Source organism: Salvelinus namaycush, chromosome 1 (genome assembly GCF_016432855.1).
Source record: "Salvelinus namaycush isolate Seneca chromosome 1, SaNama_1.0, whole genome shotgun sequence".
Lineage (NCBI taxonomy): Eukaryota > Metazoa > Chordata > Actinopteri > Salmoniformes > Salmonidae > Salvelinus > Salvelinus namaycush.
In genome coordinates this window covers 76141039-76164522 of record NC_052307.1, presented here as the reverse complement: position 1 = coordinate 76164522, position 23484 = coordinate 76141039, and the positions used below count along the sequence as shown (strand labels likewise).

The window sequence follows — 23484 nt, the reverse complement described above, 5'->3', positions numbered from 1 at the left end:
AAACTAAATGCATGCTCTTCAACCGATTGCTGCCCGCACCCGCCTGCCTGACTAGCATCACTACTCTGGACTAGAGGCCGATCGATTATGATTTTTCAACGCCGATACTGATTATTGGAGGACCAAAAAAATCTGATGCCGATTTTTATATAATATATATATATATATATTTGTAATAATGACAATTACAACAATACTGAATGACCACTTATTTTAACTTAATATAATACATCAATAAAATCAATTTAGTCTTAAATAAATAATGAAACATGTTCAATTTGGTTTAAATAATGCAAAAACAAAGTGTTGGAGAAGAAAGTAAAAGTGCAATATGTGCCATGTAAAAAAGCTAACGTTTAAGTTCCTTGCTCAGAACATGAGAACATATGAAAGCTGGTGGTTTCTTTTAACATGAGTCTTCAATATTCCCAGGTAAGAAGTTTTAGGTTGTAGTTATTATAGGACTATTTCTCTCTATACCATTTGTATTTCATATACCTTTGACTATTGGATGTTCTTATATGCACTTTAGTATTGCCAGCCTAATCTCGGGAGTTGATAGGCTTGAAGTCATAAACAGCGCTGTGCATCCCAGCATTGCTAAGAGCTGCTGTTTGAATGAATGCTTACAAGCCTGCTGCTGCCTACCACCGTCCAGTCAGAGTGCTCTATCAAATGTCAAATCATATACTTAATTATAATATAATAAACACACAGAAATACGAGCCTTTGGTCATTAATATGGTCAAATCCGTTAACACTCATTTCGAAAACAAAACATTTATTCTTTCAGTGAAATACGGAACCGTTCCGTATTTTATCGAACGGGTGGCAACCCTAAATCTAAATATTACTGTTACATTGCACAACCTTCAATGTTATGTCATAATTATGTAAAATCCTGGCAAATTAATTACGGCCTAAACTGCTGCATATAGCCTGACTCTGCTTGCACTGAATGCAAAAGAAGTGACACAATTTCCCTAGTTAATATTGGCTGCTAACATTAATTTATTTTAACTACATATGCAGGTTTAAAAAAATATACTTGTGTATTGATTTTAAGAAGGTTAGACTGTAAACTCTCCTTCCAGACTCAAATTAAGCATCTCCAACCCAAAATTAAATCTAGAATCGGCTTCCTATTTCGCAACAAAGCCTCCTTCACTCATGCTGCCAAACATACCCTCGTAAAACTGACTATCCTACCGATCCTTGACTTCGGCGATGTAATTTACAAAATAGCCTCCAACACTCTTCTCAGCAAATTGGATGAAGTCTATCACAGTGCCATCCGTTTTGTCACCAAAGCCCCATATACTACCCACCACTGCGACCTGTATGCTCTCGTTGGCTGGCCCTCGCTACATATTCGTCACCAAACCCACTGGCTTCAGGTCATCTATAAGTCTTTGCTAGGTAAAGCCCTGCCTTATCTCAGCTCACTGGTCACCATAGCAACACCCACATGTAGCACGTGCTCCAGCAGGTATATTTCACTGGTCATCCCCAAAGCCAACACCTCCTTTGGCCGCCTTTCCTTCCAGTTCTCTACTGCCAATGACTGGAACGAATTGCAAAAATCACTGAAGCTGGAGACATATCTACCTCTCTAACTTTAAGCATCAGCTGTCAGAGCAGCTAAACGATCACTGTACCTGTACACAGCCCATCTGTGAATAGCACACCCAACTACCTCATCCCCATATTGTTATTTATTTATTACATTTTTTGCTCTTTTGCACCCCAGTATCTCTACTTGCACATCATCATCTGCACATCTATCACTCCAGTGTTAATGCTAAATTGAAATTATTTCGGCCTATTTATTGCATTACCTCCCTAATCTTACTACATTTGCACACACTGTACATAGATTTTTCTATTGTGTTATTGACTGTACGTTTGTTTATCCCATGTGTAACTCTGTGTTGTTGTTTTTGTCACACTGCTTTGCTTTATCTTGGCCTGTCACGCCCTGACCTTAGTTATCTTTGTTTTCTTTATTATTTTGGTTAGGTCAGGGTGTGACGAGGGTGGCATGTGTGTTTTTGTCTTGTCTAGGGGTTTTATATATCTATGGGGTTTTGGTATTGTATAGGGTTCATGTATGTCTAGGTGTGTGTAGTTAGTCTAGGCATATGTAGGTCTATGGTGGCCTGGATTGGTTCCCAATCAGAGGTAGCTGTTGATCGTTGTCTCTGATTGGGGATCCTATTTAGGTTGCCATTTTCCAGTTTAGTTTGTGGGTTATTGTCTATGTTGATGTTGCATGTCTGCACTCCGTGTTTATAGCGTTCACGGTCGTTTGTTATTTTGTATTGTTTGTTAGTGTTCTTCGTGTTCAGTCGTCTTCTATTAAAATATGTATTCACATCACGCTGCGCTTTGGTCTCCTCACTACAACGAACGTGACATGGCCAGGTCGCAGTTGTAAATGAGAACTTGTTCTCAACTGGCCTACCTGGTTAAATAAAGGTGAAATAAAAATAAATTTCAAAAAAATCTCGTGACAGACTGACGTAGCTGGCCAGCGCACGCAAGAATTGATTCTGGGTACCGGGATTATTCAAACTAACTCACTTTTATAAACGTATATAAAACTTCTAAACTCCTGCATAGGTAGTATCACAATGACCCCCCCCCCCCCCCCCCCCCCAACAAAAACTGTGCCTCAGTGATAAAAAAAAGTTATAGATATTAACTAGGCCTAATGAAAGTCTTCGACCCACATAGTGAGAGCAGAGATGGAAAGATACCATGGCCAACTGCAGGTCTGATCCAACTGACAGGCCCTGTTGGCTCCCCCTCAAAGTGAAAGTATCATCATTAAGCATCATCGGGACCTCCATAACGCAGACATGCAACCCACATAATAACACAGGCCCATCCCCCACCCGCGCCCTGTCCACCCAGCACTCACAGCACTGTGTTCTCAGCGTAATTACCAGCTTTTGCTGAATAAAGCATATTCTACTGAGTTTCTCCTTTGTGATAGCCAAGCTGGGTTGGGAAATGTCATGTAATTAGAACGTTTTGTCATTTAAGACATCTTGCAAATCTAAATGCTGCCACAAGTGGGTGGCTGTGGACAAACCCATAGACACGCAGAGAGGAGTACAGGTGAACAATCATTAACACAGACAGACAGGAAGGGAGCAGGTTTTCTCACCATGTGAATGTCGCTGGTGGTGACAGAGTTGGCCAGGTCTGTGACGGAGGAGTTCCCGAGGCGGCCTGCCTCATCTGGGGTCTGGCTCCCAGGTTTACCCAGGCTCCTGCTGGGGGGGGGGGGGGGGGGGGGGGGGACAGAGACACAGTCAGGACGGACACTGAGAGAGAGGCCAACGGAGCATTAGGAGAATCCTGCTTCTGAAGACAAAGAGCCAGCCTCAGGTCTGTGCTGCAACCTGCAGCTCATCAAATGGCTTCCCACCACAGGTGAGGCTGCAAGGTCTTGTGTCAGGGCTGAACTATCCAGAGTCCAGATCTGAATGTGACTGATAATGTCCCCAGACTTGGGAGTAACACAGGAATGTTAGTGACTTACACTCACACACACACCTTCACACACATGCATGCACACTGAGTTCCAAACCTTAGTCACTACAATCATGTAGCAATGTGATACTTGCGAAACAGCCACAAAAATCACACAATTAATGAACGAAAGAGTAAAAGAGGGAGGACAGGGTGTGGGAGGACTGGGTGTTGGAGACAAAGTGTTCCTAGACAATATGTTGTAACAGTCTGGTGAGCAGAAGACATGCTGAGCTATAGCAGGTGACACAAGTCAAGACACAGACAGACACCACTAATTACAGGTTAGACACTGGAAAATGACAAGAGGAAGAAAGAGGAAAAACAGAGTGCAAGTGCACTGTAGAAATGGAGGGAGAGGAAGTGGGATTAGGAATGGGTGCTGTGGGAAAGATGAGTGCAGAAGAAGAAGTAGATTTGAAGATTTATCTCTGCAGAGAAAGGGGGGATTTGTCTTTGTTAAGACTATGAGGATTAACAGAATGAACAAAGTGAGGTTACTGACTCAAATGAATGTGAGACAGAGACAGACACCACAGCATAGTTCAGTTGAAGCTGGAAGAGAAATAGAGGAGATAGGAGAGGATAAGAGGCCTAGAAACAAAAAAAACAAGACTTACTTTTCGTAAGAGAGCACAATAAGGACTAAAGAATAGAGACGAGAAACGGACTTGACATGGGCATGCAAAATAAGAGGACGAGTCAGAGAGGGAGGGAGATGGCTGGAGGCAGTACATCAGAAAGGCTGACAGGAAAAAGAAGTAGGCGAGCGAGAGAAAAAGAGAAAAGGAGGGATAAGATGTGATGTGGGAGGGTATAAACATAACACACACACAACATGTTAACCGCCAAATAGATACAAGGAACTAATCGTTTGGCTGAGTGAGGTTAATCCCAATCCAGAGGGATGTTAGAGGATGCATGTGGGCATGTTAGCCATATGGGTTATCAAGGAGGAGGGAGGATGGTAATTGTGGTTCCTGAAGTATCAGTAATTATGTGGTTGAGGCTACAGATGTCTGTGTTCCTGGTCGTTTGAGGGGTCAGTCACTGTTGTAGGACCGCAGACATATCTCTGTCTAGTCGGGCTCTCTCTGTGTGAAGGGTCAGTCCACAAATGCAAATCCAGTATCTGTGGTTGGGTTGGGCTGCCTAACACAAGAGAAAGACTGTAACTCTAGTGCACTGTGTCCTTCCATGAACACTGGCTGGCTGGCTGGATTTCACTTATGTATATACAGTACAACAGAGGCATGCAGAGTTTCACTGTGCCATTATACTACAGTTTAGCACAGCGCAAGCAACGACATGCACATACAAAACAATCGCTCAGCTAGTTTTTGCTGCCTGCATCTGAGAACCTAGGGAGGACTACGCCCCATATCATGTCTGTCTGTATGTCTGTCTGTCTGTCCAGTGATCCATTTGTTTGCTCTATAAGGCACTAAATGGATGTTAGACAGGAAGGAGAATGACTAAAGGAATGGGGGTAAGTGGTGTAGGTAGAGTTGCAAAATTCTGGTAACTTTTCCAAAATTCTCAGGTTTTCTAGAAAACCTCTTCGCTGTTGGAAGATTCCTGCAATAAAGAGGGAATAAGCAGGAAATCTGGTATCCTTTAACCAGGATATCTGGAAAATTTTGGAATTCTGGAAAAGTTACCAGAATTTTGCAACTCTACCTACACCACTTACCCCCATTCCTTTAGTCATTCCTTTAGAGCAAACAAATGGATCCCTGAACCCTAGGTGTAGGTGATCAGTGAAGTTGAATGAGCAACAAATAAATAAGAGCGTTTATCCACTTGGCGAGGATAAGACTGAGTTATCCAGATCAGACAGACAAAGAGACGAGACAGACACGGGTTGACACCCAGTCACAGACAGGGACACAGGCCGATAATGGAGCACGTATAGAGTAAGAAGCGGGGCATCAGACAGAGAAAGACACATACAATGAATGTAGACAGACATACAGACAGACAGGTAAGTGTAAGCAAAACAAGTAATGTGGATGAGCCTGGTTCCAGGGGGATCTCTTGATTGTCATAGCTATGATTGGAGGGGAAAGCTGTTAGGAGGATTCACACCGTAGACTGCAGGGGAGGGGGTTGAATGAGGGAGACATAAGATGATGGAAGGGGGAGAGGTCAAAGTGCCAAACATCGAAACAACTGATACACCTTGCTTCGTCTTCCGTTTATCTTATCTTTACTGAATCACGTCAATTTTCTCATATCCAACATCTCCTGCTGTCCTTCCTCTTTACGCCCTCAGTCCTAATCTATCTTTTCCATTTCTCTTTCCTTCCTTAGTCTATGATCTCCCTGTATGCTGATTCATTAAAAGTTGGATCTAACCCAAAGCCTGCTGTCGATGTCTAGAGACTCGTGTCCCACCCACAGGGAATGACTGTCTCAGTCTGATTCAATCAACTTCCTTCCATCAAAACATATGACTATGAATAGGCTAACAGGAGGGACTCCATACAAAGCACTCTAACTACATAGAGTTAGGTAAGGTCATCTTCTCTCTTCTTCCATATGTTACTGTTAATGCTAACTGATGAGGCTAACGTGGGGCTAACGTGATGCTAACATGTGGCATGGTTGTGTGAGGGCACCGTGAGGGTCATGTCAGTCAGCTTGTAGTGGCATGCAGCTGCCAGAGGTGGCTGATGGAGCCTGGATCAAACCCTGCTGCTTCCCTTCCCAGATCACCAGCTAAAGAATATGGGCTGCTCTGTTGGCACGGTAACGGCTGGAGAGACAGCAAGCACCTGGGGTGGAGGGAGTGAAAGGAGGGTAGGCGTGCGGCGTGGGGGCTTGGCAGGGGGTCACAGAGGGCAGCAAAAAGGCAGCCACATTAACAGCAAGACACAACGGGATTGGAGGACATATGACAGGTGCAGGTGAGTGCCTCCCGGAAAACACACATACTCACACACGCACACGCACACACACACACACTAGCGGGGGCATGTGGAGGCAGGCGAGGCCTCTACTTCTCACCATGACCTGTGATAATATCCTTATGGATTGTTACCTGTGCCCAGAGCCTGAGACCAAAGGGAAAAGGGAAAAGGTGGGGACACTCCGCTGCAAGGCTGGAGAGAGCACAAGAAGAAAACCCCCTCCTGCCCGCCCGCTCCCAGTACCCTCCCCTACCCACCTCCCCATGACACCATCCCCATTATTCACTTAAAGACCAATACAAGAGACAAAGTCACACACAAAGAGACAGACAGACAGGCACATACACACAGCCCTGGATCCACTGCCCTACACTAAAACCTGAGTCAGCATAGCATAATACCCTAGTGTCAATAGAGAATAGTGTAATAGTAACCAAATAGTATTAGTACCCAAATAGTATTAGTACCCTAGTATCATACTGTAGTTAGGTGTGAAGGTCACAGACACTCCCTTGAGTGTAATCACTTCTGAAGGTCAAAGATCCTTTGAAATAAACAGACAGACCCTCACTGCTCTGAAGTCAACTAGTAGGCCAGTGATGTAGTGCTGCCGGAGAGCTAAGGAGCTCCCTCACTTTTTACATTTGAGAATACACGACTCCATTAACTCTATCTAACTCTATCTAACTCCATTAATATTTGTGGGGAAAAAATCTGAAGATGAATCAATGTCCCGCAAGATCACATAATAATTAATTTGTATTTTACATAATAAAACCAAATATAATAGCATAGCATAGTAAGCCTATAACCATACTGTGACACCAAAAACCCTTCCTCATTTCTAATGACATTTTAGGATGGTTAGCTGAAGTTGAATAGTCACAGCACGCGCCACTAAGTAGGTTATACTGTATGCTTTGATTGAAACAAAATACAAGAAAGGCTAATAATTTGTTAAAATCATCTGCTCTAATTATCTCACAAAACAGTCATTGAAGAAGCTCTACATGCATATTCCCATGAAACTGATTGAGATCAAATGATCTGCATGAAGACGCAGTGTCACGACTTCCGCCGAGGTCGGTCCCTCTCCTTGTTCGGGCAGCGTTCGATGTCACCGGTCTTCTAGCCATCGCCGATCCACCTTTCATTTTCCATTTGTTTTGTCTTGTTTTCCTGCACACCTGGTTTGCATTCCCTCATTACTCGTCGTGCATATAACCCTCTGTTTCCCCCCATGTCAGTGTGTGTAATTGTTATATGTAAATGTATGTGTACTCCAGGGCTGGTTTGCCTGTGTGTGTTTAGTTTTCTATGTACCGTGTTCTGTTCGCCTCAATAAAGGGCTCCGTTTGCTACCCATTTCTGCTCTCCTGAGCCTGAATTCCCTGCAGCCAGTTACGCACTCCTTTACAGAATTCCACACCCAATTATGGAGTCAGCAGGAGCAGGTGCCCCTGGTGGCGGAGTCGAGGAGCGCATCCAGGAGCACGCGGCGATGCTTCACCATCTCGGCATCGCCATGGATCCAGACGATGGACCGCTGGGAGAGACAGAGAGTCCCTCCAGCGCCCCCACCAGCACAACAGGGGTCTCCACTACTCACCCCCTCCGCACCCGGTTCCAGTGGGATTTGTCTCGCACTTCCCAGGGAATACGATGGGACGGCCGCACGCTGCCAGGGTTTCCTGCTGCAGCTGGATTTATACCTGGCGACCGTTCACCCGGCTCCCTCGGGCCGTGAGAGGGTGTCCGCCCTCTTCTCGTGTCTCTCGGGGAAAGCTCTGGAGTGTGTCAACGCTGTGTGGGGAGAAGGAGATGCGGCGCTGGACCACTTCGAGAATTTGTGAACGTCTCTTCCACCTGAGGCAGGGGAAGAGGAGCGCCCAGGAGTTCGCGGCGCGGGATGGAACGTCAGGGCCTTGATCAACCACTATCGCTGCAGTTTGCGCAAGTACGTCTGTCGAGAGTTGGCCTGCAGGGACACCACCCTCACCTTTGACCAGCTGGTAGACCTGTCCATTCGGCTGGATAACCTGCTGGCTACCCACGGACGTCCAGATCGGGATCTGTCGGTTCCATCCCCCAGCACCACCGCTCCGATACCCATGGAGCTGGGAGGTGCTGCGCTCAGAGAGATCGGAGGAGGTTCCTTCACGGGCACCATCTGTGGCCGCAGAGGTCACACTGCCGGTTGGTGTCGGGTGGTTTCTCTGGGGGTCGAGGCAGCAGGCAGGGCACTCTGGCGACACCCCAGGTGAGCCGGCAGCATTCTCACCCAGAGCTCTCTGTTGCACACCTGTTTTTGCATGTTACTTTTCCTGAGTTTTTCCCGCATTCCCAGCATAAGGCGCTCGTCGATTCAGGCACGGCTGGGAATTTCATAGACAGATCATTCGCCCATAGTTTAGGGATCCCCATTGTTCCAGTGGCTATGCCCTTCCCAGTTCACGCCTTAGACAGTTGACCAATAGGGTCAGGGTTAATTAGGGAGGACACCACTCTCCTGGGCATGGTGACGCAGGGGGGTCACAAGGAGAGAATCAGTCTCTTCCTCATTGACTCTCCTCCGTTTCCCGTGGTGCTAGGCCTACCCTGGTTAGCTTGTCATGACCCCACTGTTTCATGGCAAGGGAGGGCTCTCACGGGGTGGTCGCGAGAGTGCTCGGGGAGGTGTTTAGGGGTTTCCGTTGGTGCTACCACGGTGGAAAGTGCAGACCAGGTCTCCACCGTGCGCATTCCCCCCGAATATTCTGATTTGAGTCTTGCCGACTCAATTACCACCCCATCGTCGGGGGGACTGTTCGATAAACCTCCAGGTAGACGCCACACTTCCTAGGAGTCACGTGTATCCCGTCACAGGCGGAGACGGCGGCTATGGAGACATATGTCGCCGAATCTCTGCGTCAGGGGTACATTCGGTCCTCCACTTCACCCGCCTCCTCGAGTTTCTTTTTTGTGAAGAAGAAGGGAGGTCTGCGCCCGTGTATTGACTATCGAGCCCTAAACCAGATCACTGTGAAGTAGTTACCTGCTACCTCTCATAGCCACAGCAATTGAGTCAATGCACGCGGCGCGCTTCATCACGAAACTAGATCTCACGAGCGCTTACAACCTTCTGCGTATCCGGGAGGGAGACGAGTGGAAGACAGCGTTCAGTACCACGTCAGGGCATTATGAGTACCTCGTCATGCCGTACGGGTTGATGAATGCTCCATCAGTCTTCCAAGCCTTTGTGGACGAGATTTTCAGGGACCTGCACGGGCAGGGTGTAGTGGTGTATCGATGACATTCTGATATACTCCACTGCACGCGCCGAGCATGTGTCCTTGGTGCGTAAGGTGCTTGGTGACTGTTGGAGCATGACCTGTATGTCAAGGCTGAGAAATGCCTGTTCTTCCAGGAGTCCGTCTCCTTCCAAGGTACCACATTTCCCCCCGCAGGGGTGGAGATGGAGAGTGACCGCATTTCAGCCGTGCGTAATTGGCCGACTCCCACCACGGTAAAGGAGGTGAAGCGGTTTCTAGGGTTTGCCAATTACTATCGGAGGTTTATCCAGGGTTTAGGTAAGGTAGCGGCTCCCATTACCTCACTGCTAAAGTGGGGTCCGGTTCGGTTGCAGTGGTCGGCTGAGGCGGATAGGGCTTTTGGTCTCCTAAGGGCTCTGTTTACCTCGGCACCCGTGCTGGCCCATCCGGATCCCTCTTTGGAGTTCACGGTGGAGGTGGACGCGTCTGAGGCTGGGATAGGAGCCGTGCTCTCTCTGCGCTCGGGCACGCCACCGAAGCTCCGCCCCCGTGCCTTCTTCTCGAAGAAGCTCAGCCCGGCGGAGCGAAACTATGATGTGGGGGACCGGGAACTGTTGGCTGTCGTCAAAGCGTTGAAGACGTGGAGACATTGGCTTGAGGGGGCTAAACACCCTTTTCTCATCTGGACTAACCACCGCAACCTGGAGTACATCCGGGCAGCGAGGAGACTGAATCCTTGCCATGCAAGGTGTGCCATGTTTTTCACCCGTTTTGTTTTCACCCTTTCTTACAGACCAGGTTCCCAAAATGTGAAGGCAGACGCACTGTCCCGGCTGTATGACACAGAGGAGCGGCCCATGGATCCGACCTCCATACTCCCGGCCTCCTGCCTGGTGGCGCCGGTAGTATGGTAGCTGGACGCGGACATTGAGCAGGCGTTACGTGCAGAGCCCGCTCCCCTCCAGTGTCCCGCTGGGCGTCTGTACGTTCTGTCTGCTGTCCGTGACCGGCTGATCTATTGGGCTCACACGTCACCCTCCTCTGGTCATCCAGGGATCAGTCGGACAGTGCACTGTTTGAGTGGGAAGTACTGGTGGTCCACCTTGGCTAAGGACGTGACGGTTTATGTTTCCTCCTGCTTGGTGTGCGCCCAGTGTAAGGCTCCTAGGCACCTGCCCAGAGGTAAGCTACACCCCTTACCCGTTCCACAACGGCCTTGGTCGCACCTGTCGATTGATTTTCTTACCGATCTCCCCCCTCACAGGGTAACAACCACGATCCTGGTCGTTGTGGACCGTTTCTCTAAGTCCTGCCGTCTCCTCCCTCTGCCCGGTCTCCCTACGGCCCTACAGACTGCGGAGGCCTCGTTTACGCACGTCTTCCGGCACTACGGGGTGCCTGAGGATATAGTGTCTGATCGAGGTCCGCAGTTCACTTCGAGGGTCTGGAGGGCGTTCACGGAACGTCTGGGGGTCTCGATCAGCCTTACGGGGTTTCACCCCGAGAGTAATGGGCAGGTGGAGAGAGTGAACCAGGATGTAGGTAGGTTTCTGCGGTCTTATTGCCAGGACCGGCCGGGGGAGTGGGCGGCGTTCGTGCCCTGGGCCGAGATGGCTCAGAACTCGCTCCGCCACTCCTCCACTAACCTCTCCCCCGTCCAGTGCCTACTGGAGTACCAGCCGGTTCTGACGCCTTGGCATCAGAGTCAGACCGAGGCTCCTGCGGTGGACGACTGGTTCAGGCGCGCGGAGGAGACATGGGACGCCACCCATGTTCACCTCCAGCGGGCCGTGCTGCGCCAGAAAACTAGCACAGATAGTCACCGCAGTGAGGCCCCGGTGTTCGCACCGGGGGACCGGGTCTGGCTCTCGACCCGAAACCTGCCCCTCCGCCTGCCCTGCCGGAAGCTGGGCCCGCGGTTTGTGGGGCCATTTAAAGTCCTGAGGAGACTGAACGAGGTTAGTTACAGGTTACAGCTTCCCCCCGATTACTGTTTTAACCCCTCGTTCCATGTGTCTCTCTTCAGGCCGGTGGTGGCTGGCCCGCTCCAGGAGTCTGAGGTGCGGGAGGTTCCTCCGCCCCCTCTGGACATCGAGGGGGCCCCGGCGTACTCCGTTCGCTCCATACTGGATTCGAGCCTTCAGTACCTCGTGGAGTGGGAGGGGTACAGTCTGGAGGAGAGGTGCTGGGTCCTGGTGGAGGACGTGTTGGACCCTTCAATGCTGCGGGAGTTCCACCGTCTCTGGCCGGATCGCCCTGCGCCTCGCCCTCCGGGTCGTCCCCGAGGCTGGTGTCGGTGCGCTGCTGGAGCCGCGCGTCAAGGAGCGGGTACTGTCACGACTTCCGCCAAGGTCGGTCCCTCTCCTTGTTCGGGCGGCGTTCGGCGGTCGATGTCACCGGTCTTTTAGCCATCGCCGATCCACCTTTCCTTTTCCATTTGTTTTGTCTTGTTTTTCCGCACACCTGGTTTGCATTCCCTCATTACTCATCGTGCATATAACCCTCTGTTTCCCCCCATGTCTGTGTGTGGAATTGTTATATGTAAATGTATGTGTACTCCAGGCTGGTTTGCGCCGGGTTATTGTAACCCGTGTGTGTTTAGTTTTCTATGTACCGTGTTCTGTTCGCCTCAATAAAGGGCTCCGTTTGCTACCCATTTCTGCTCTCCTGTGCCTGACTTCTCTGCAGCCAGTTTCACCAGTAAAACGTGAACAATTATTATTAACGATTGACAGTGATGATGGCCTATTTTGAAATTACATATGCCTAACTTGGTGATCTCTCTGCATTTTTGGGTAGGGCCCGTAAGTAAACATTTTACTGTTAGTCTACGCCTATTGTATACAAAGCATGTGACGAATAAACATATAAACTATACCATTTTCTTGAGACAATATGTGTGGGCATAGGGCAGACGTTGCAGTTGGAAGATGCATTTTATGCATATTCTATAATAATATTCAATAGGCTATATCTGTTGGTACAAACTTTGACTGAGAAGTTATGACATCATTTTTAACAGATTGTTGCACTCACACACCTAAACAACAGCACTACACCACTATAGTAGGCTAATATTGAGGGAAGTTATGTGTGTAGTGGACCGCTATAAACATCATAGGAGAGCTCTGATGGGCTCTGAGTACTGATGGGAAGCCAGCTAAATATGAGCTAATGTACAGTAATGACTAGTCCATTGATATGAGCTACTGTAAAGTAAAGACTAGTCCATTGCTCTCCTTCTCTCACAAATTCAATGGTTATATAGTCCATCCTTTTGGGGTTGGAGTAACCATGGCTACCAAACTGTACACTCCCACCGAAGGTTGTATGGTACCGTGATTATATTTCTAGGGATACTGCCGGGTAACCATTACCTCCCATAAGGAGATAATAGAATCCAAGTCAATCTTTGTCATCAGGCCCCTTGACCTCAGTCATGTCTACTCATCCTCTCTCCATACCCAAATACCACCGTGCCCCTAGGGGGGGTGAAGATGCCATGGTGCAAACAGCTGATTCACTGGAAAAGTCTATAGGAAAACTGTAGAATCACCCCCAGCTGTACCCTGCCCTCACACAACAGGCTCTGACAGAACATTAACCTTCTCCTGGACTAACTCCTCTGTCCAATCACCTTGCAACACCACAGACTGTTATAGAACAATGACTCTCCCCCAAGAGATACTGTACATTTTGGTATTACTATTCCAAATTTTAGTCTGGTCTTAATAATACAGCAGACAAATGATTTGCACTGTCACACACATGACATCACACGACAAATACCGAAACACACACTCAATACTTTAGATGAAATACATCCCTGAGGATCGATGCTGTAATCCCTAGCCAGATCCTAACACCCGAACCCTGATCATATGACCTTAACCCAAAGGTCAGAGAGCCTAACCTATCCTCCCATTAATTAGACCAAGCAGCAGGTCCCATCCCAGGGGACAGAGATGGGACTTTTTCTCACTTGCTCAGGGACACCATAACAAGCTGAGACAGAGACGTAGAGAAAATACATAAATAACTCCTGCACACACAATTCCTCTGTGCATACTTACTGTCAACGTTTTGGTGTACAACCTTTTCCAACCTTTTTCAAGGTCTTGAAAAAGGAGGTGTACCAAAATGTTGACAATAAATATGCAGAGGTAAAACCGTGTACGCTGGAGTTATTCATATTTTTTTCTACAATGTTGATTTTGGTGCCGTAATTCCCTGCTCCACAAACAAGAAAAGCGAGTAGTGTTAACTCTGTTCGAAAGGTGCTAAAGAGAACCTGGACCTGATGACATACTGTGAAACAAAGACATTCTGATGTGCATATCTTTGTATATTGTGTTGCAGGGGAGCATACAATGTTATGTCATCTACTAGATAAATGCCTTTAGATGCTTCCTGATTTTATGAAAGGGGCAGCAATACCAACAAATCAAAGGATGCACTGAGACTTCTTGAAGTGTAACCAACCGGAGGGAAGCAGAGTGTTGTGGGGAAAGATAATTGAACAAAGGTAGATTAAAGAAGCTTGAAATGGAAATGATTAAGTGTACCTCATCTCTAACATTTTTTTAAAACTTCCATTATATGGAAGTTAAATAGAAGTTATAAACAAATGACTGCGTAGCCTTGTGGAAAACTGACATTTTCCGAAATATTTCATTGTGTTCTCTACTTTAATACAATGGAGTTAGATAGAGTTAATGGAGTTAGATAGAGTACACAGAGTGTACAGAGAGTACACAGTGGCAGAATACCTGACCACTGTGACTGACCCAAACTTAAGGAAAGCTTTGACTATGTACAGACTCAGTGAGCATAGCCTTGCTATTAAGAAAGGCCGCTGTAGGCAGACATGGCTCTCAAGAGAAGACAGGCTATGTGCACACTGCCCACAAAATGAGGTGGAAACTGAGCTGCACTTCCTAACCTCCTGCCCAATGTATGACCATATTAGAGACACATATTTCCCTCAGATTACACAGATCCACAAAGAATTCAAAAACAAACCCAATTTTGATAAGCTCCCATATCTACTGGGTGAAATTCCACAGTGTGCCATCACAGCAGCAAGATTTGTGACCTGTTGCCACAAGAAAAGGGCAACCAGTGGAGAACAAACACCATTGTAAATACAACCCATATTTATGCTTATTTATTTTCCCTTCGGTACTTTAACTCTATCTAACTCTATTAACTCTATCTAACTCTATTAACTCTATCTAACTCTATTAACTCTATCTAACTCCATTAACTCTATCTAACTCCATTAACTCTATCTAACTCCATTAACTCTATCTAACTCCATTAACTCCATCTAATTCCATTAACTTTTCCATTAAGTTAATAGAGTTAGATAGAGTTAATAGAGTTAGATAGAGTTAATAGAGTTAGATAGAGTTAATAGAGTTAGATAGAGTTAATAGAGTTAGATAGAGTTAATAGAGTTAGATAGAGTTAATGGAGTTAGATAGAGTTAATAGAGTTAGATAGAGTTAATAGAGTTAGATAGAGTTAATAGAGTTAATGGAGTTAGATAGAGTTAGATAGAGTTAATAGAGTTAGATAGAGTTAATAGAGTTAGATAGAGTTAATAGAGTTAGATAGAGTTAATAGAGTTAGATAGAGTTAATGGAGTTAGATAGAGTTAATAGAGTTAGATGGAGTTAATGGAGTTAGATGGAGTTAATGGAGTTAGATGGAGTTAGATGCGTTAATTGGAGTTAGATAGAGTTAATGGAGTTAGATAGTTATTGGAGTTAGATATAGTTAGATAGTTAATGGAGTTAGATGGAGTTAGATAGTTAATGGAGTTAGATGGAGTTAGATAGTTAATGGAGTTAGATGGAGTTAGATAGTTAATGGAGTTAGATGGAGTTAGATAGAGTCAATGAAGTTAGATGGAGTTAGATAGAGTTAATGAAGTTAGATAGAGTTAATTGAGTTAGATAGAGTTAGATGGAGTTAATGGAGTTAGAGTTAGAAAGAGTTAATGGAGTTAGATCGAGTTAATGGAGTTAGATCGAGTTAACTCCATCTAACTCCATCTAACTCCAATTAACTCATCTAACTCCAATTAACTCATCTAACTCCATCTAACTCCATCTAGATCTAGATGGAGTTAGATGGAGTTAGATGGAGTTAATGGAGTTAATGGAGTTAGATAGAGTTAATGGAGTTAATGGAGTTAGATAGATAGAGTTAGATAGAGTTAATGGAGTTAATGGAGTTAGATGGAGTTAGATGGAGTTAGATGGAGTTAGTGGCATTAGATAGAGTTAATGGCGTTAGATAGAGTTAGATAGAGTTAGATAGAGTTAATGGCATTAGATAGAGTTAATGGCGTTAGATAGAGTTAATGGCGTAAGATAGAGTTAATGGAGTTAGATAGAGTTAATGTAGTTAGATAGAGTTAATGGAGTTAGATAGAGTTAATGTAGTTAGATAGAGTTAATGGAGTCAGATAGAGTTAATGGAGTTAGACAGAGTTAATGGAGTTAGATAGAGTTAATGGAGTTAGATGGAGTTAGATAGAGTTAATAGAGTTAGATAGAGTTAATGGAGTTAGACAGAGTTAATAGAGTTAGATAGAGTTCATGGAGTTAGACAGAGTTCATGGAGTTAGACAGAGTTCATGGAGTTAGATAGAGTTAGATGGAGTTGATGGAGTTAGATGGAGTTGATGGAGTTAGATAGAGTTGATGGAGTTAGACAGAGTTAATGGAGTTAGACAGAGTTAATGGAGTTAGACAGAGTTAATGGAGTTAGACAGAGTTCATGAAATTAGATAGAGTTAGACAGAGTTAATGGAGTTAGACAGAGTTAATGGAGTTAGACAGAGTTAATGGAGTTAGACAGAGTTAATGGAGTTAGATAGAGTTAGATGGAGTTGATGGAGTTAGATGGAGTTGATGGAGTTAGATAGAGTTAGATGGAGTTGATGGAATTAGATAGAGTTGATGGAGTTGATGGAATTAGATAGAGTTGATGGAGTTAGTTAGAGTTGATGGAGTTAATGGAGTTAGACAGAGTTAATGGAGTTAGACAGAGTTAATGGAGTTAGACAGAGTTAATGGAGTCAGACAGAGTTAATGAAGTTAGATAGAGTTAATGGAGTTAGATAGAGTTAATGGAGTTAGATAGAGCTAATGGAGTTAGATAGAGTTAATGGAGTTAGATAGAGTTAATGGAGTTAGATAGAGTTAATGGAGTTAGACAGAGTTAATGGAGTTAGATAGAGTTAGATAGAGTTAGATTGTCACACCCTGATCTGTTTTACCTGTCCTCGTTATTGTCTCCACCCCCTCCAGATGTCGCTTGTTTTCCCCAGTGTATTTATCCCTGTGTTTCCTGTCTCTCTGTGCCAGTTCGTCTTGTATGTTTCCAAGTCAACCAGCGGTTTTCCCGTTCTCCTGCTTTTTGCATTCTCCTTTTTCTAGCCCTCCCGGTTTTGACCCTTGCCTGTTTCTGGACTCTGTACCCGCCTGCCTGACCATTCTGCCTGCCCTGACCTCAAGCCTGCCTGTCTGTACCTCCTGGACTCTGATCTGGTTTTGACCTTTTTGCCTGTCCACGACCATTCTCTTGCCTACCCCTTTGGATTAATAAACATTGTAAGACTCCAACCATCCGCCCCATGTGTCTGCATTTGGGTCTCGCCTTGTGTCTTGATATAGATTTAGTTAGATGGAGTTAGATAGTTAATGGAGTTAGATGGAGTTAGATAGTTAATGGAGTTAGATAGTTAATGGAGTTAGATGGAGTTAGATAGTTAATGGAGTTAGATAGTTAATGGAGTTAGATGGAGTTAAATAGAGTTAATGGAGTTATATGGAGGTGGAAATTATGAGTTTGGTAGAGCAGAACATCTTTCTGTGTTCTCTTGATAATATCATTCATAGCAAGCCTCCATGAGATATGCATGATACAAGCATCTTCATACTATTATTGGAGAGAAACAGTGGTGCTTCACTGCAAAAACAATTGACTTGCTTAAGTATCAAATACAGGTCCCCAAACAGGCTGAGCCCAAGACACGTTTTGCATTTTGATTACATACAGTGTATGTGAATCTCTGGAGTGTCTATTTTTCTGTGTATGTGTCCCTGCTCCTTTTTCGCCATCTCCTTATCTGTGTGTGAGAGTGTGTGTGTGTGTGTGTGTGTGTGTGTGTGTGTGTGTGTGTGTGTGTGTGTGTGTGTGTGTGTGTGTGTGTGTGTGTGTGTGTGTTTGCTGCCCACAGGGGAATCTCATTCCCCTGTTGTGATATTCAGCAGTGATGCAGATGTAACCCAGCCAGGCTGCCTGGGCAGACAGTCATCCACCCTGACAGAGGACCGGAGCTCTGACATCATCCCATCAGAGCGCCAGTCAACACCCCCAGGGGAAGCACGATTAGATGAATAAAGAGATAGAGAGGTAGGGGGAGGGAAAGAAAGGGCTGACAAAGGGAGGGAAGGTAAGTAAAGGGTTAATAGATCAATCAGATCAAGGGAGGAAGAAAGACTGCATGAGAGGCAGAGAGAGACAGTGAGAAAGAATGAGAGATGGAGAGATGAATTGAGAGGAGGCGGGGTTGGTGTTGTAGAGGGCAGCACGATGGAGGGAGGAGATGGAGGTGAGGTGGAGTGGGAGTGAGGGGTGGGTTCTAATGATGGGAGTGGGGGTGGAGTGGTGAAAACATGAGAGATGAGTTGTATCCATAAACATACAGTATATGGGCATGCTGATCATACAACACCCCAGGAGAGCAGTGCAACACAAGCACAGGTCCCCAAGCTGTGAAGGATGAGGCCGGAGCTCTGGTGTCAGCCCACTCAGCGCAAATCAGCAGGCCACCTCCCTCCGCTCCAGCTTAATACAACTAATGGAGCCATCTACTATATGTTGTCCAGCTAACTGCTGTTTGAATACTTCTGAGTTTTCCTGATTGGTTGGTACCCCGTGAATTCTGGTTGATGCTTCAACTGATCTTTAAACTCCCTCTTATTGCACAAACACTAATAAAGTAAAGAGATGGTAGTGATGTCATTTCCTCCTCATATCTCACTTAGATATTGATTAAGGTGAATTTATGCTACGCTTTTTTCCACACAGGACTTCCGAAGCGGATTTCTCACTGTTTTTCATCAGATTATATAACTGTGCTTTCCTTTAATCAACTTTGTGTTCCGACTCAAACGCCTCAGCAAGGCATGGTGAATGACTTCCTGAGACAGAGCTGACATTTTATCAAAATGGCTCTTTTGTGCTGACCTATATTGCTGTTCCCAGCCAATCAAGTTACCCTGAGCTAGCTCCAGAGGCGGCCATGGAGACCGTTGCCAAGCCAGAAGAGTAATTATAAGGCTTGACTCAGTTTGATTACAGGCCAGATGAAGAAACTCTGGCTCCAAGGAGTTGGTGGTCCAGGCTCAAAGAGCATGGAGCGCTGAGCTCCTTATTTACGTGTTCTCTGTGTGTCTGCGTGTCTGGGGGCTAGCACTGTCATGCTACAGCAGATTTTATTTTGAAGATGGTAATGATATTGAGCTGCCATGATAAAACTCCGTAGCTACTGCATGTTGGTGGGAGGGTTAGTCCAGTGACTCCAGTCAGCTGTGAGGCTTAAGGCGTCTGACACAATGGACCTCAGCCACCAGTGCATGACTCGATGACCACAACTTCAATAACCAGCTTTAAGGTATAGCCTACAGAATACTGTATTCACTCTTTGGACTGAGTTTTTACAATACAAACACTTTCTGGATCAGATATCATATCTGTAAGAATGGTATCGTCAGAGAACAGTACAATGCTCAATAGAAGCAGCTGCAGTAGCATCCTTTAGAGTCAGACAACATTGGGGTTAAACTACTTTGTGGAGCATCACTAATCTCGCAGCACAAATTGTTCCAGACTACTAATAAATACAAATGACTTCCAGGATAATTTCATTGTTTTCCTCCCTCATCTCCTTGTGGATAGAGCTTGGTTATCACTGGCTTTAGAGTTGTGCTGTAACACTATGATTAGTTTCTAATTGAGCTGCCAGAGCAAAAGAAACAGAGATTACGCTGCCTCTAGTTTATGCTTCTCACGAAGCTTTGATTACCTGCTTCTAAGCATCTGAGTTCACACTCCTGTCTCCTGAGAATGAGCCAAGGCATATCGTTCTCCATCCATCTGAATAAAGATTCCCTCTCTGCCCAAAATAGATAATATTCCGTTGTACTCAGTACTACAGGGATAAACAAGACAGGTCTCACGGATGCAGCAGAACATATTCTCCATTTGAGAGAATGGTTGACCTTCCCTCTCTACCAATGACCCTTTCTCTGTCTATGCAAGGACATCCTATTCTCATATACAGTAAGGTGTGTGTATGGACGGAGGGTATATGCTTTGTCTGTCAATGTCAGTTTCCACCCTTTCATCTGTATGTGTATTTATTAATCTCATTGAACTGTATGTTTCTAGGCATCTGAATGGTTCCATTTCTCTGAGTGAATACTTCTGTCATTTTGGCAGTGAGTGTACATTTCTCTAGCAACCTGAGAGCAAAGGTTTCTCTCTTTGTCTCACAGCATATGTGTGCTCTCTCTCACACACACACACACACACACACACACACACACACACACACACACACACACACACACACACACACACACACACACACACACACACACACACACACAGAGGGATCATCCATTTCCATCATCTTCAGTCTGCTGGGATCCATCATAAGGCCAGGGGTGGGCAAGGCAGGGGCACTGGGACCCACACAGGGGTAACTAGAGAGACTGAGGTATGGACAGAGATGATGATTGAAAGTGGTTATTCATTGTGGAAGGACACTAGACAAGTTGGCACACGCGACTGTGCCTCGCACCAGATCGCTTTGATTAAAGACTGGTGTTGGACAGGCACCCAGCCAGGAGGAAGAGGGAGAAGATGAGCATGCAGGCGTGCCTCCACACCGTGACTGCAATGTAGGCATTTCAAGGCTGAACAGGTCATAACCGTGGCATGACCGTGAAACACGATTAGTATGACCATGACAGGACAAACCCACAGGCCAATACAGCACAATAGCGTTCCTTCAGAACAAAATTCGTATGTATTCTGACCGCTGCACAGAACTCCATCTACCATCGTTCATATTTTGTTCCTTTTAACACTCAGTACAAAGGAAATGTGGAAATTCCAGGAGGCATTACAAATGGTATTGAAATCATAAGATGCAGTACAAAATAGTCTACATCAGGGAAATTCAGTGAAAACAAACTATCGTCTGATGAATGTAAGAGCTGTTCTATTGCTCATCTGGGACAGAAATGTACTGAACGCTACTACCCATGAGGGACAGGAGGCAAGCCTAGCACTCAATTCCTGAGAACGTTTTAGGTGATAACACGGCAGCCTATCTAGCTGTTAGCTCACCACAAGAGTTGCTCTGGTTCCTATTTCCTGTTAGCGTGTTTGTACTGACAGCTGTTGGGGAATGCATATGGAGTCGGTGGCAGAAGAAGGGTTAGCATATTTTTAGACAGGCATTTCACACGGGGGGACCACACTCCCGAATAATGAGTCCGCCCCCACCATGCTCCCTGCTGAGGAACAGAGACACGCAGATCAAACCCTCTTCGAGCTGGCGAGGAAGAGCGGGAGGCAAACAGGCTAACAAGGGTGAGGCAGGATGAGAGGGAGCATGAAAAGAACAAGGGAGCATGAAAAAGGAAATATGGGAAAACTGAGGAAACAAAGCCAAAGCAGACTTAGAATGGCAAAAGTCAACAAACAAGTTGCGGTAAGGCTAGGACCAATGAAGTGGGACAGGATGTAGACACATAGTTAACATTTGATGAAAGGACATTCTAGTGTTATTACCTGCTAATTCCTATTTCAATCATGAGAGGGAATTGGGGAATGGTTGATTGGCTGGGATCAGAGACATGGTGAGCAGAAGCTTGTTGAATATGTAATAAAGCTCATTAATTCCTGCTACCTTCTCAGAGTGACTATATCTAATCCTGATACTAATGTACTAACTCAGGACTCTCACAGCAGCAAGACACTGAAACCAACCAATCAGATGCTTCTGTCAGACATCCAATTACAGCGTCCCCATTGGGTCGTTATAGGCTCCCTCTCACTGTGAATCATGCCGATCACACAGCAGCTTGAAAACTGGACCACAAGGATCTGCTCTGAATCTCTGAACATCACACACACTGCTGAGAAGTCTACACCAACTATTTTCCTTCAATCTCTCTTATATCATTTCACCAGGGCTTTATCTCTCAACTCACTCTTTCTTTCATTCTTTCTTTCTTTCTTTCACACTCTCTCTCTTTCTCTTCCTTTCACTCTTTTGTTCGTAGGCTGGCTGGTACCTTGATTTGTCCGGTGGAGTTGAGTTTTCTTGGCACGCTGGTGCTTCCTGTAGATCTGGGAGGTTGGCGAAGTCATCTTGTTCAGCCAGCCCGATCGCTAGAGACAGAACAACCATCTTCCCCTCGCTGCTCCACACAACGAGTACAGAGACAGAGACAGGTAGTTAAAAAAAACTGTAAAGAGGAGAGAAAGGTCAAGGTGATATTGATTGGTGAAACATTTACATATTATCACTTGGATTGATACAAAACCTCCTCCTTAAAACATTTAATTGAACCCAAGCTGTTGTAGACACAGATTGTTGACTTTCTGTGAGCTTTGGAGCGTACCGTGTAACAGGCTTTAGTCATATTTAAGTATGCTGAGGTCTGAAAGGGGCCAGGCACACAGTGCTCTTAACAAGCAAACATTCACACACTCCTGCACACACTCCTGCACACACACACACACACACACACACACACACACACACACACACACACACACACACACACACACACACACACACACACACACACACACACACACACACACACACACACACACACACACACACACACACACACACACAGCTTCCCCTAAGGGATCCTCTTCCACGGTTTGTGTAAAGCTGTGAGGTGAGTCACTGTTTCTCTGGACCCTGTCCTGTCTAACTCTCTCCATCATTCTCTTCCTTCCCTCACAGCGCCTTTACATAACACATTCCTGACCCCTGTTCAACAAAACCCACTCTGACTCTCACTGTTCTCTAATCATCTTCGGTCTTCCTGCACAAGAATATCACAACATATTGTCTTTGGGGGACAAACTCGTAGTGTGTAGTTAATAGTAGTAGTTAACATCTTTTAGTGCAGTCTGAGGAGGCTGAAGATGTTTTGCTCCATGTCCAGCTACCTTAATGACACATGGAGTCTGTGCATCATACAGCTATTCATCACGATGTAAAAATGTATTAGCATTCAACCTGCTTGTGCTTTTCCTCCCTCTAATAGCAGTTTCTTTTTCCCTCCATCTTTGACCCAAATAGTTTATTTTCATGTCATTTCTATTTCTGCCATTCTATAGTCTCTCTGTGTCTCTGTGTCTCTGTGTCTCTGTGTCTCTGTGTCTCTGTGTGTCTGTCTCTGTGTGTCTGTCTCTGTCTCTGTCTCTCTCTCTCTCTCTCTCTCTCTCTCTCTCTCTCTCTCTCTCTCTCTCTCTCTCTCTCTCTCTCTCTCTCTCTCTCTCTCTCTCTCTCTCTCTCTCTCTCTCTCTCTCTCTCTCTCTCTCTCTCTCTCTCTCTCTCTCTCTCTCTCTCTCTCTCTCTCTCTCTCTCTCTCTCTCTCTCTCTCTCTCTCTCAAAATGACATTTAGCAAAAGAACACGACCGCCTGCAAAAAGATTAACACAAC

At 45.6% G+C, this 23484-nt stretch overlaps 1 protein-coding gene across 1 annotated transcript in view; it reads right to left on the bottom strand.

Annotated features, from left to right (window-relative positions):
• The window catches only part of LOC120053010, a 120632-nt gene that overhangs the window by 5041 nt on the left and 92107 nt on the right, over window positions 1–23484 (bottom strand). Inside the window, exons 10-13 of the mRNA XM_039000265.1 lie at window positions 22093–22218; window positions 8165–8318; window positions 3411–3517; window positions 3173–3278 (exon numbers count right to left, since the gene is read on the bottom strand). Of these exons, the coding sequence (XP_038856193.1) occupies window positions 3173–3278; window positions 3411–3517; window positions 8165–8318; window positions 22093–22218 (493 nt within the window). The remainder of the gene's footprint in view (window positions 1–3172; window positions 3279–3410; window positions 3518–8164; window positions 8319–22092; window positions 22219–23484) is intronic.